The sequence below is a fragment of the Microtus oregoni genome, unplaced genomic scaffold (assembly GCF_018167655.1).
Source record: "Microtus oregoni isolate MIOR12 unplaced genomic scaffold, Mior012 000001F_ref0000356, whole genome shotgun sequence".
NCBI classification, from domain to species: Eukaryota; Metazoa; Chordata; class Mammalia; order Rodentia; family Cricetidae; genus Microtus; species Microtus oregoni.
Genome location: NW_024543060.1, coordinates 93,736,172 through 93,749,047, shown reverse-complemented (window position 1 = coordinate 93,749,047; position 12,876 = coordinate 93,736,172). Strand labels below are relative to the sequence as shown.

At 46.4% G+C, this 12,876-nt stretch overlaps 1 protein-coding gene across 1 annotated transcript in view; it reads left to right on the top strand.

Moving 5' to 3' along the window:
- The first annotated feature begins 755 nt into the window (after positions 1-755).
- Positions 756-12,876, top strand: part of Bpifc (BPI fold containing family C) — a 35,497-nt gene continuing 23,376 nt past the window's right edge. Inside the window, exons 1-6 of the mRNA XM_041677155.1 lie at positions 756-879; positions 3,194-3,314; positions 6,809-6,937; positions 8,581-8,736; positions 9,214-9,277; positions 10,984-11,044. Of these exons, the coding sequence (XP_041533089.1) occupies positions 756-879; positions 3,194-3,314; positions 6,809-6,937; positions 8,581-8,736; positions 9,214-9,277; positions 10,984-11,044 (655 nt within the window). The remainder of the gene's footprint in view (positions 880-3,193; positions 3,315-6,808; positions 6,938-8,580; positions 8,737-9,213; positions 9,278-10,983; positions 11,045-12,876) is intronic.

Below are 12,876 nucleotides of genomic sequence, written 5' to 3'. Positions count from 1 at the left end.
ATGAATAGAAAGCCAATGGTTCTGAGTAGGCTATTTGGAACACCAACCTTGAAGACGGGGTATAGCAGCTAAGAAATACAGAAACAATGAAAGAAGATTTTCGTTTGCTTGTTTTGACGTTTTAATTTGTTTTGAGACAGAGTCTCAAGAACTCATTAAGTTGCCAAGGCTGGCCTCGAACTCCTGATCTTACAGCTTCAGCCTCCTAAATGCTGGGGTTGCAGGTGTGCGCAACCATGCCTGGCTTAAATGAGATCTTGACTGCCATGCTAAGTGCTTACATCCAGTCCTGCAGATAAAGGGGAGCTACCAGTAGTCTTTGAGCAGATGAAAGATTGTTTCATGGCCATAAAGCTACATGACTTATAAGTTAGTTCTAAAATGTATTTGTTCCACACCTTATCCCGCACAGGATCCCTTCCAGGGTATATGCCTACCAAGGCTATTTTATTGCATTGTGTTATAAATGTGTGTGTGTGTTCATACAAACATCCAGCTCACCCTCTAATCTGTGAGAAACAGAGATGAGAGGTGATACGCAGGTCATCTCTATGTCTACAACATATTTTTGCTATGTTTAATACAGAACATGGATGGATACATAGGTTGGTCTATAAATGGGTGAAGGCATCAATGGATAGGTACAGTTGGAGAAGTTAAGCAATGAAAATAAGAAAGCCTAAAAACACTGGGTGGCACCGGCCGATGATGACGTAAAAGGATTAAAGGAACTCTTAACCGTTGATTCACTGCAGATGCGAACAAAGCAGGTCCCAGTCCTCTGGGCATGCTTCCTCCTGTGGAATCTCTTCGTCTCCTCCTCCCAGACTGCTAATCCTGGAATCAAGGCAAGGATCACCCAGCGTGCACTAGACTATGGTGAGTTGGATACATTCAGAAGTCAGGCCATAAGTGCTCTAGATGCAGCCCATGTTCCAAACCAGCAGTTTATGAACTGGGTCTGAGATGAAAATCTAACCCCCTATGAAGCTGTACCAAACACCTGGGAAGAAAGTGTTACCCACAAAATAGATACCCTGGTGGAAGGTATATTCAAACACACAGCTGTTCTCTCTCTCTCTCTCTCTCTCTCTCTCTCTCTCTCTCTCTCTCTTCTTCCCACCCCCACCACAATATCAGGGCTCCAAATAAAAATACATTAGAAAGAGTATCGTGACCCGTGCCTTTAATCCTAGCACTCCAGATACAGAGGAAGGATCTCTGTGGCTCTGAGGACAGCCTGGTCTACATAGTAACTTCTAGGCCAACCTGGGATACACACTGAGACCCTGTCTCACAAAGGGAGGAAATCTACGATCCTCTAAATCATATACAAAATCTATTGTGGGGACAGTCTTGACACATACAGGCACACCATACAAACTCTTAAGTTTAACCTTACCAGTTATACACCTCCATATTTTTATAGTGCATGATTTTTCTGGGCTCATTATTAATAGCATCTGCTGGGTATATATCAAAGAGGAGCAAGCAATAGTGGTACCCATCTCTTGGCTGTCGTAGGAACTGAGTGAATTAACATGTATGAAGCACTGAGAACAGGGCCTAGTGAAATGAAATGCCTAGAAAATATTAGTGACCATCCTCTTCCTATGTGTGAAGAGATCCCTTCCTGGCCACTGTCATTCCCATGTCACAGACGAGGAAACGGAATGATGCTGAGGCTGAGTCACACAAGCTAGCGAGTGACAGTGTCAGGGCTCAAGTCTAAGCCTAATGTGGCCTTTGGTTGTTACCATCAATCCCTTCATGCTCTGTCTAGATGACAACAGTACCTGCAGCATTTTATAGGTTACGGTCTGTTCCTCCTCTCCAGAGGGGATGGAACCGCTGAAATGAACTTGAACACAAAGTGAGGAAACAAGACAAGGTCGCATTCCTTTACTTTAATATTTTATTGCATGTATTGTGTGTGTGTGTGTGCATGTCGGGACGTGTGCCATAGTGCACATGAGATGGCCAGAAGACAACTTGTTCACTCCTTCCACTGTGCAGACTCTGGGAATCCAACTCATAACAGGTTTGGCAGCAAGCCTTTTTACCTCCTAAGCCATTTAGCCAGTCCTGGAAGTTACCTTTATCAAGATATTCCCCACACATACACACAAGCTAAGAAAAACGTGTACTGGGAAGCTTCCAGACAAAGAAATGAGTGAGTTGTTCCTGGACAGATCAGAAGTAGTAATCAGTCACCTCTTCTGAGTTTGGGGTCCTGCGGAGAATCTAATGTGACTCCTTTCCAAGGACAAATGGAACGCTATACCCACACAACCACTCACTGTCTCTTAGTAGAATGTCAATGGTTCAGTAGTTCCCTAAGACTCAGGATCCCTTCACGAAACATCTGAGTTCAAATAATCTGCAAAGAAAGAAGAATGGAAATAACTTTGTGAAATTGGCCATAGCCTAGATTCTGGAGCCACACGGCTCAGAATTTGGTTCATAGATCTCCAGGACCCACACTTTCCTAGACGAAAAATAATCTTTCACATCTGAAAGACGTGCCTGGGGACAACTTGTAGCACAAAGCCTGCTCTATGCAGAATCGCTATGGTACGGTTTGCAAGTTGGGCAAGGGCCTGGAGATTGAAACACACACACACACACACACAGAGAGACAGACAGACAGAGACAGAGACAGAGAGAGAGCCAAGAATGCCCCAAGAATGCTCACTTTATTGTGTCCAGGGCAGCTTATATAGGGTCTTCTTGACTAATGGCCATGCCCTAACTCTCAGCTGCAAGCCCACCAGAAACCACTCTCCTGCCATTATGAACTCCTGAGGGTCTCGTGCTCAGAGCAGCTGCAAGCACAGGAAAACAAGTTGTTTACTGAGGCAGGCAGGGGGTCACAGGAAATTCAGGGTCTGGGGGTTCACAGTCCCTAACAACTGGAGCATCCTTTGAAGGATATCTTCTATTGTGTCCATCCCAGCCCTGGCCATGTAATGATAACTTCTCCTCAAGTTAGCCTGTGACCTCAGGCAAGGTCCTTCACCTCTCTGAGGAGTAGAGTTTCCATATGCGAAGCAGAGACAATACCTGCTTTGTAGGGAGGCTGTTCTCTTACCTCAGCATCAGGTCTTACTCAATGCTGGCGTTTGTAGGGTTAGAGATATTACATCACTGTCATCTTCCTTGTGTAAAGGAACACTTCCTGTTTTCCTCACAGGTGTTCAGGTTGGGATGAAGATAATGGAAGAAATGGCGAAGGAAATTGTCATCCCAGATTTGAAAGGCTCTGAATCTCTTGAGTTTCTAAAGATTGACTACGTAAAGTACAACTTTTCAAAGTAAGGGATATATAGTGCATTGTCTTATATCACAAGGGCTCAAAACCAGTGGAGAAAACTTTAGCAGCCCTAACTTCTATATCTTTTTTTCTGCTTTGCCATCTGAGTTCTGACTTCTGTTCCCCAGTTTGCCTCAAGGCCCAAGACAGCGTCTATGGTTCCAACCATCTGGTGTATATTTCATGTAGCTAGAAGGGGGAAAGGCACTGGGGAAAGACTCTTAGAAGCTTGGTTAATTTTCTCATTCTTGAGGTTTTGCTTGAGGCTTTAACATTTAACCACATGCCATCTACACAACAATGAACAGAACTTAGTCGCATGTCCAGGGATATTTAGGGAAGAGAAAATGGATATTCAGACAGCAATTGGGATCCAGTAAGATCCCCAAAGGAGGGCGAGAATGTGTTTACCAAACTGGAGATCAATCTTAAAGGGGAAAGAAGAAGCCGCTTCCTAAGGAGCTGTTATGTTTCATCATTTTCCCCAATACTTTCCCAGCTGTCTATTGCTCTAACCGTTTGCAGTAATAATCCCCCTGATTTAATGACAACCCCTTATAAAACCCACAGGTATTTTTGTTGCAAGGGAGTTGGCACAGGGAACGTTCCTCACAAATCTCCTCACCTGCAGAAAGCCAGCTGGTCAGCATGTGTTTATTGAGCAGCTGCCTCGCTCAGGGCTTTGTTCTAGACACAAGGAATGTTCTAGTGAATATAAGTCCTCTCCCTTGATAGTCTGTGGGAGAGACGGGCATATATATATATTTCCAAAGATAATCATTTACCTACAGTGGTGATGACACAGCAGAAAAGTACAGGGAAAGCTATATAATAAGTGCTGGAGAAGGGGAGAAATGGGCATTCTCACGTGTTGCTGGCGTGAATAGATAGATCAATATAATTTTAATCCTGTGCTATCCAAATCATTCATGGGCACTGAACATTTGAAATGTGACTTGTATAACAGAGAAACTACATTTTTATTTACTTTGTTTTACTTCGTTTTCATTCAAAACGCTGACTCTTAGCTGACTATGGTGCTGCATGCTTATAATTCCTGATCTGCATAAGCCGTGTGCGGTGGTACACGCCTGTACTTCTAGCACTTGGGAGATGGAGGCAGGAGGATCAGGAGTTCAATATCAACCTCAGCTGTGTGTCACATTCAAGGGAAAAACTGGTACACAAAAGACCAGCAAGGAAATGCAAACAAAAGTTCAGCATTGCTGATTGTCTGGGAGAAGACATATCAATCCACACTGAGAGTGGATTTTTCCCACCTCAGTTAGCCTAGTCTAGAAACTTTCTAAGAGACATGTCCAGAGGTTTGCCTCCCAAGTGATTCTAGATCATATCAAATTGAAAAATCAACATTAACCATCACAGTATGTTAGTCTTTGGCCCGGGACTTCTACTCCCCAGGATCCTCCCTGGGAAAATATAGTCCACAATTTATGTGTAGTAGGGCGTTCACTGCAACACTGTTTATATGATGAAAACAGCCTAGAGAAGAACTTTGGTGTATTCTGTAGCGGTTATAAAAATGGATTAGTGAGGCATAGTGCCATACACCTTTAATCCCGGCACATAGAAGGCTAGAGCAGGTCTACATAGTGAGTTCCAGGATAGCCACGGCTACATAGAGAGATCCTGGCTTGGGGAGAGGAGGGGAGAGTGGGTTAGACTATAGGTGTCAAATGAGCATATTTCTAAAGCACTGATAATTCTGAACCTCTGCTGATTCTCTTTTCACGGTGGAACTCAGGTGTGTACAGTAACGGACAGGTGGGAGACGGTGAATAGGAAGGGAAACAGCGGCTTCATTCATCAGCTAGTGCGTGTATGTTCTTCTAGACTTTTCCCAGTCTCAGTCCAAAGCAGTGCCTTCGTCCTGTGCAGCAATGAGGTGTGGATTACCTCATTTCCATGTCCTCTTCCCAACCTCCCTGTGAGTAGCACTCCTTTTTGGACCATTGACTGAAAGAGGGAAAGCTGCTTGCTCAAGGTTGTACAACTAGTACAAACCTTGGCTCCGGGTCAGATGCTCATTGTACAATACACGGAGTGGCATGACCCAGTGACTAGGAGTCTGAAGTCAGATTGCAGAGGATTTCAGATCTGGTTCTACTGCTTATGTATGACGTATAGGCTTTTCTTATCTTCTTATCTCTGGCTGGAGTTTGCACATACACCAGAAGCCTACAGGGATACTGGGAGGGCCAAACTGAGCTGCGATGTCAAGCGGTTGCCAAGAGGCTGGGCAGTTTGGAATCGCCCAAATCACAATACTTTGTCATTGCACATCTGTCTTCTATCTCCGTGGATTACAGGCAAGCCCACTGCTTTACGGGTTCCTGAGACAACCTGTTCGACCACTCAGGGATTCTTACAGAAGCTAATTCTTTTCAGCTCCATATAGGGGCACCGGGCAGCAGTAGAAGGAAGGCATGTTTGTTGTCCCAGTGAGTGGAAGTGGGGGATACAGCTGACATGTGTGTCAAATGCCTGGCAGTGTACTTTGACCATCCCCTGAAAAGCAGCTGCTTCTTCAGAATTACTGATGTCATCCCCTTAAAGAAACGCTGAAACTGGCCTAAGAACCAAACAAACCATGATGGCAATATTGGGCCTATTTTTGTTTTTAAAGGAACCCAAAGGGCTGGAGAGACGGCTCAGTGAACAAGAGTACTTGCTACCAAAGCACAAGGGCTTGATTCAAATCTCAAACACCCATGTAAAACACAGGCTGGGCTTTATAGACCTGTAACACAAGCCCTGTAGGCACCAGAGACAGGAGGATCACTTTGCTGGCCAACAATCTACCTCCAAGTCTCCAGGAAACAAGATGGAGGCAGTAGGACGGAACACCTGAGTCCTCTTCTGGCCTCAGTGTGTACATACATGCATATACTGCGCACGCACACACACACATACACAGAGAGGAATGCATATACCACACGCACACACACATAGGCATGCATATACCGCACACACACATAGGCATGCATATATCGCACACACACACACACACACACACAGAGGCATGCATATACCACACACAAATAGGTGTGCATATAACACACACACACACACAGGCATGCATATACCACACACAAATAGGCGTGCATATAACACACATACACAGAAGCATGCATATATTACACACTCTTACACACACACACACAGAGGCATACATATACCACACACACACACAGGCATGTATATACCATACACACACACACACACACACACCAAAAGAAAAAAAATTGAGAAACAGATCATTTGATTACGAATTTAGTTTTAAACTTGATTGCTTCCTCCCTCAACTGCATCTTGCTAAAACGGACGAGGCCATACCCAGACACCCCGCTAGGGAGCTGGAAGACCCCTTCTTCTGTAGGAATTTGCAATCTCAGGGCAACTCCAGCCTCCAACCTTGCTCTCCTTAGGAAGTTCAAGAGTGTTGCCCTTACTTTCCCGCTTCTTCTTTTACAGCATAAAAATCAACGCCTTTTCGATGCCAAATACATCACTGGCCTTTGTGCCTGGGGTGGGAATCAGAGCACTGAGCAACCACGGCACTGCCAACATCAGCGCCAACTGGGAAGTCAGGGCTCCGCTTTTGTGAGTATCCTACGGACATCCACTCTGTTCTGGGGGCAATGCAGACAATGCGCTGCTGTTTTCAGTGTAGGCTTCTTTCTCTCTGTATCCATACCTTGTCAAGAGCGCTACCAGGTGAGAGTTGATGCAGGAAGGGAGTCCCTGCTTAGAAGGGAGGTGGAGGGTGGAGGAAAGGGACCCTCCCATAGAAGCAGAGCAACCAAGCATTCCAGACTTCCTAAGATCCCAGCATGGTGACTCATGCCTTTCATTCTAGTACTAGGGAGGCAGAACCAGGAAGATCTCTGTGAGGTTGAGGCCAGCCCAGTCTACAGAGGACAGCCAGAACTACACAGTGAGACTCTGTCTCAAAATCACCCTCCAAAAACAAAAATCCTAAGGACGAGAGGCCCAGCTGTCTGGAGAGAAATTCCCCATATCTTCCACATTTTAGGTCCACTGATCTAAACCAGATGTTTAGTGCATTTTCCCCACCTGCAGGCTCAACTGATGGGAAACAGCTTCCTGTCTCACATGGAGGTTGGAGGATGGTGTTTGAGCCTCACTCTTCCCCAACCAAAAGGTCTCTGTGCCCTCAAACAGAAGAAAAAAGTGAAAGGTTGAAGGCAGGTGTGGTGGTTCAACTTCTGTAATTCAAATCCTTTGAGAGGTTGAGGAAGAAGACTACCACTAGTTGGAGGCCAGCTTGGGCTCCGCAGTGAGCTCTTGACCATCTGGGTTACAGAGTGAGATCATGTATGAGAGAGTAGAAAAAGACAGTAAGGAAGCAGAGGAAGAAGGGAAGGAAGGAAAAAAGAACAGAAAGAAAGGAGCTGGATTGGAGAGACAGCTCAGTGGTTAAGAGCACTGACTGCTCTCACAGAGAACCTATGTTCAGCTCCCAGCACCCACACAGTGGCTCACAACAGCCTGTAACTCCTGTTCCAGGGGCTCTGGTGTCCTCTTCTTAGGCACCTCCATGCACATGGTTAGAATAAATAAATAAAGAGAAGGAAGAAGAAGGGAAGGAGAGAGAAAGAAAAGTTGAACTCAAGATATACCAACAAACCAACTTCTACGGACAAGTCATTGATGTAGTGTAATGGTTAGGTCTGTCTTGATTGGCACCTCAGAATAAATACATTTAATTATTCATAAGGCTACACTACAACCATTTATTATCTATATATCATTTTCCCAAGCTAATAGATTGTAGATTGTTTCTCCATAATCAACATAGGTTCATATACTTCCTCACTTCCTTGATAATTTAGCAGCATGTGTTGGGAATTATTCTGTGGAGGGCCCTTGCAAAGTCTTCAGTGACACATGCTCCACTCCCTCACGGCCATAGTCTAAGCATCCCTTCCCTGTGTTCACCCATCCCAGATGTTTACCTGGTGTTCTCTCTCAAACTGAATCCTGTACATAAGTGGTGCTCTGCCATTGCTCAGCCACTTTCAGCACCAGAGCACTGGGAATGACCTATGTATAGGGTCCCCTAGCTGTTCATTTCCACGCTCGCCACGTCATTTGTTAAGTCTGTTGTCAGTCCTAGAGACTCTGGTGGGAGCACGGCAAAGTCCCTGTCCCGAAAGAACTTAGAAGACGCATCTCCATGTGTGGCCCAGATTTGGGTAACCTTTCCCTTTCTCTCCATACAGCCAAGATTCAGGAGCTGCTGATCTGTTTCTCTCTGGAATCTACTTTACTGGCATCCTCGTCCTCGCCCGTAATAACGTTGGTCATCCAGTCCTGGAACTCCAAGACTGCTATGTCCAAGTGAGCCATGCCCGAGTCTCATTTTCTGGAGGCCTTAGGTGAGTGACAGCAGCCTGGTGGAGCCTCAGGCTACCACTCAGAGAAGTTCCCCACTGGTGTTTCCTGGCCCCTGATAAGCTCCCTTTTTTCAAGCATGGGATAAAATCGGACTCTCTGAACATGGCGAACAATGAGGGCTGATGAGATGCCAAGGACAATGGCACGGGGTTTTGATCCTACTTAATGTGCTGGCTTTGTGGGAGCCTAGCCAGTTTGGATGTTCACCTTCCTAGATATGGACGGAGGGGGGAGGACCTAGGACTTACCACAGGGCAGGGAACCCGGACTGCTCTGTGGACTGGAGAGGGAGGGGGAGAGGAGTGGGGGGAGGGGGAGAAGGGTGGGAGGAGGGGGAGAAGGGTGGGAGGAGGGGGAGGGAAATGGGAGGCTGGGAGGAGGTGTAAACTTGATTTTTGTTTATGTTTTTTTTTCTTCTTTTCTCAAAAAAAAAAGCTCCCTTTTTTCGTTTTTCCTAGTGTCCTGTATAACTCCTTTGCTGAGCCCATGGAGAAACCCATTTTGAGGAATTTGAATGAAATGGTGAGTCTTCAGAAGTTGGACAACTAAGGTCAAACGATATCGGTGGGCCTATCATACTTTAATAATTTTTATCATAAACATTTATTGAGCACTAACTGTATGCTAAGCACCATCCAAGACCCAGCTAAAGTAGGAACTACTGAGAACAAAAGAAACAAATATTGGTTAATTTAGAAAACAAACAAAAACAAAACAAAAAGCCCTTAGAGTTGTAAAACAACAACGGAACCAAGTCTTGAGTTTAATACATGGTTACATGACAATGAGACGGAACTGAAGGGGTTTAGGGAACTGGAAAGTTTCCTGGAAGACATGTTTATCTAGGGAACTGAACCTTGAAATATAGGTAAGATTTGGGTAGGTGAGGAATGGGGAGGGTGATAACAAGTATCCCCAAGAAATACATTAAGAATGCTCTTGGGGACAAGGGGCTGGAGAGATGGCTCAGCGGTTAAGAGCACTGGCTGCTCTTCCAGAGGACTCGGGTTCAATTCCCAGCACCCACATGGCAGCTCACAACTGTCTGTAACTCCTCTTTCACAGGATCTGAATCCCCCATATAGACATACTTGCAGGCAAAACACCGATGTAAATAAAATAAATAAATAATTTATTTTTTAGAAAAAAAAAAGAATGCTCTTGGGAGGGAGAGACAGGAGGATCAGAAGTTCAAGGCCATGTACAATTACACAGCAAGTTTGAAGCTAGCCTGGGCCACATGTGATCTTGTCTCAAAAAAAAAAAAAAGGCAGCAGCAGACGTACCAAATACCGAGCCTGAGCTAATAAGCAGTCTTCTCTAGACTATTTCAGTTTCTCCTCACAACTTGGTGAGGTAGATATAACAACCATTCCCACGCTGCAGATGATAGAGTATGAAAGCAGAATACTGATAGTTTCGACTCCGAGGGCTTGACTGCCTTGCCTCTGCTAAAACCACCATGCTGCGTGAGCATCGACGAGCAATACACCAGTGTTTGTAACTTAGCTAGATTAGTTAGAGTCTCTCCGGAGTCTACTTTGCTGGCCTTCACCCCCTCCGGAAAGGTAGAAACAGGACTGAGGGTGTCTCAAGGTAAAGATCTTGCCTTGTATGCATGAGGTCCTGGTTTTGCTCCCTAGCACCACATAAACTGGACGGGGTAAGGCATCCCTATAATGCAGCACCTGGAAGGTGGAGGCAGAAGTATCATAATTTCAAGGTCATTTTAGACTACATAAAAAATCTAAATGTCAACATGGGCTACGTGAGACCCCGTCTCAAGGAGAGGAGAGAGAGGGGAGGCAACAGAGTCCTCAGTGGATCCCCAATCTCACGATCTCTCCAATTAGCCCCAGTGAAAGTGAAGCCACTCCAGGCAGGACTTAGCGTTGGGGATGCAATGGGAGCCAGTGGCACCCAGTCAGCAAAGACAGCAGCAGGTTCCTCAGGTGTGACACCAACACCGTGGACAGACCGCAGGCCTTGACACGTCCAGAGAGGAGAGCCAGGCTCTTTCAGCAGGCTAGCCGGGTGTGGTTTCAGTTGCTCTGCAGCTCAGCGGGCGGCACTCAGTGACACACTGCCCACACCCACGGAGGCTGCAGGCCAAGAGCGTCAGCTAACTTAGAGGAGCATTGTCATGGCAACAGGGATAATGTCTTCTCAGCAGAAGGCTTGCCTTTCAACATGGCAACGTGATTTCTCAAAAAATTCTTTTGGTGCAGCTCTGTCCCATGGTCATCAATGAAGTGGAAGCCCTCAATGTCAACATCAGTGCCCTGGAGGGTGAGTCGTGGAACTGTCTTCTAGATAGTTCTCTCCAGCTTCAAACCTTACCCAGCCTTTTCTTCTAGGCCACGAAGCACCTATTCGTCACTCTGTTCTTCTGCAATTAAAGCCCCGGGACTCCATATGGGACAAGCCCTATGCATAGCACGTGTAGTTCTTGACCATTACCCAGCTTTGTTACTGCAGCAGAGGAGGGTCTCAGGGATAAGTGGGCAGAGCTAGGAAGAAAAGCCCTCCAGGCTCTAATCCAACGTTTGGCACCAAATCTGTCTTCTTGGCCAGGTTATCCGCCTAGCCTGCTCTGACCCCTTCAGGGGCTGCCTTCCGTATGTAGCAAGCCCACACATCAGTCCACGTTCTGTCTCCGCCTCTCTGTTTCACACCTTAGCTTCTCCTCCTCTAGCAATCAAGCTACCTGTACTCCCAATCTGGATTGTCTGGGTCCTTTACTGTGGCTGGGATTGGATACCAGAAGTTGGATGAATTATAAACAACAGAAGGGTGTTTGTCTCATGGTCTTGGAAGCTGAAAAGTCCAAGATTAAGGACTTACATCCGGCGATGGTTTCCACGAGGAATCACAACGTGGCAGGAGGGCAAGTGGGTTCTCACGAGACAGAGATGAAAATCAAGCCAAATGTGTAACAAACCCACTCGGATAGTCATGGACTATTCCAGAGGGCACTGTCCCGTGGCCCAGTCACCTATGAAAGCCCCACCTCCCAATACCAGTTATATTGCTAACTAAATTTAAGTGTGAGTTTTAGAAGGACATTCAAATCATAGCGAGTGTGGAGAACAGTCAGGAACAATAGATCATGTGCTCCAAGGTCCTGAGGTAGGAGTGCGCTGAGCGCAACAGAGGGGCTGAAGGCAGCCCTAGGACTAGAGGGAGGGCCTGGTGAAGGGAGTGTGAGAACTGAGTTTGCAGGTGGGGGAGGGGTGGCTAGACTTGTCAGGGATCTGGAACACTGCAAAGCCTGTCTCTTAGTCTGAGTCACTCTGGTGTCCCAGATAATAACAGACAGGATGGAAGAGGGAGGTGGCAGCAGAGAGACCATTTAGTGAGTAGAACAATGACCCTTAGGAGCAAGGACTGCAACTAGCCTCGGGTGGAGTGACAGAGAGGGAAGGCATGTCCCTGTATTCCATGCATACCTTGTAAGCAGACAGCGGTAATTGCCAGCAGGTCAAATGTGGGTCATGGAGGTATTCAGGAGGGATCTCGGGGTTTCACCCTGAGCCAGCGGAAGACTGTGTGGCCGGACCATCAGATCAGCTTCAAGGGGGGGTTCTTTCTTTCCTGGCCATGTGTGTGTCCCCTCCTCCTCCGGACTTTAAGATCCTTGGGGGCAGGAGCTTTGCTCTAACGTCAGGCACAGAGCCTGGCTGCTTTCTATATTGGATTAGGATTTCCTGGCCATGTGTGTGTCCCCTCCTCCTCTGGACTTTAAGATCCTTGGGGGCAGGAGCTTTGCTCTAACGTCAGGCACAGGGCCTGGCTGCCAGGTCGGTAAATACTGAACTGATGAAAGAATGAAAGGAAATGGACAGAGGATGGGTGAGTGGGTGCAGATAGAAAGGAACCGAGTGGATCGGAAGGAAGAAGAGAAGGATAGGCCCATGTGTTGTGTATCTTGGGCTAGTGTCTTCATCCCCAGACCTCACTGCCTTCACTGTTAGGAATCCCCATCCTGATCGCCTCACAGAGGGTGATGGGATCTGTGTAGACTGGGCACTTTAAGAACATTTTAAAAGCTATAGTTAGGGCTGGAGACACGGCACAGCAACTAAGAGTGCCAGTTGTTCTTACAGAGGCCTAGGTTTAAT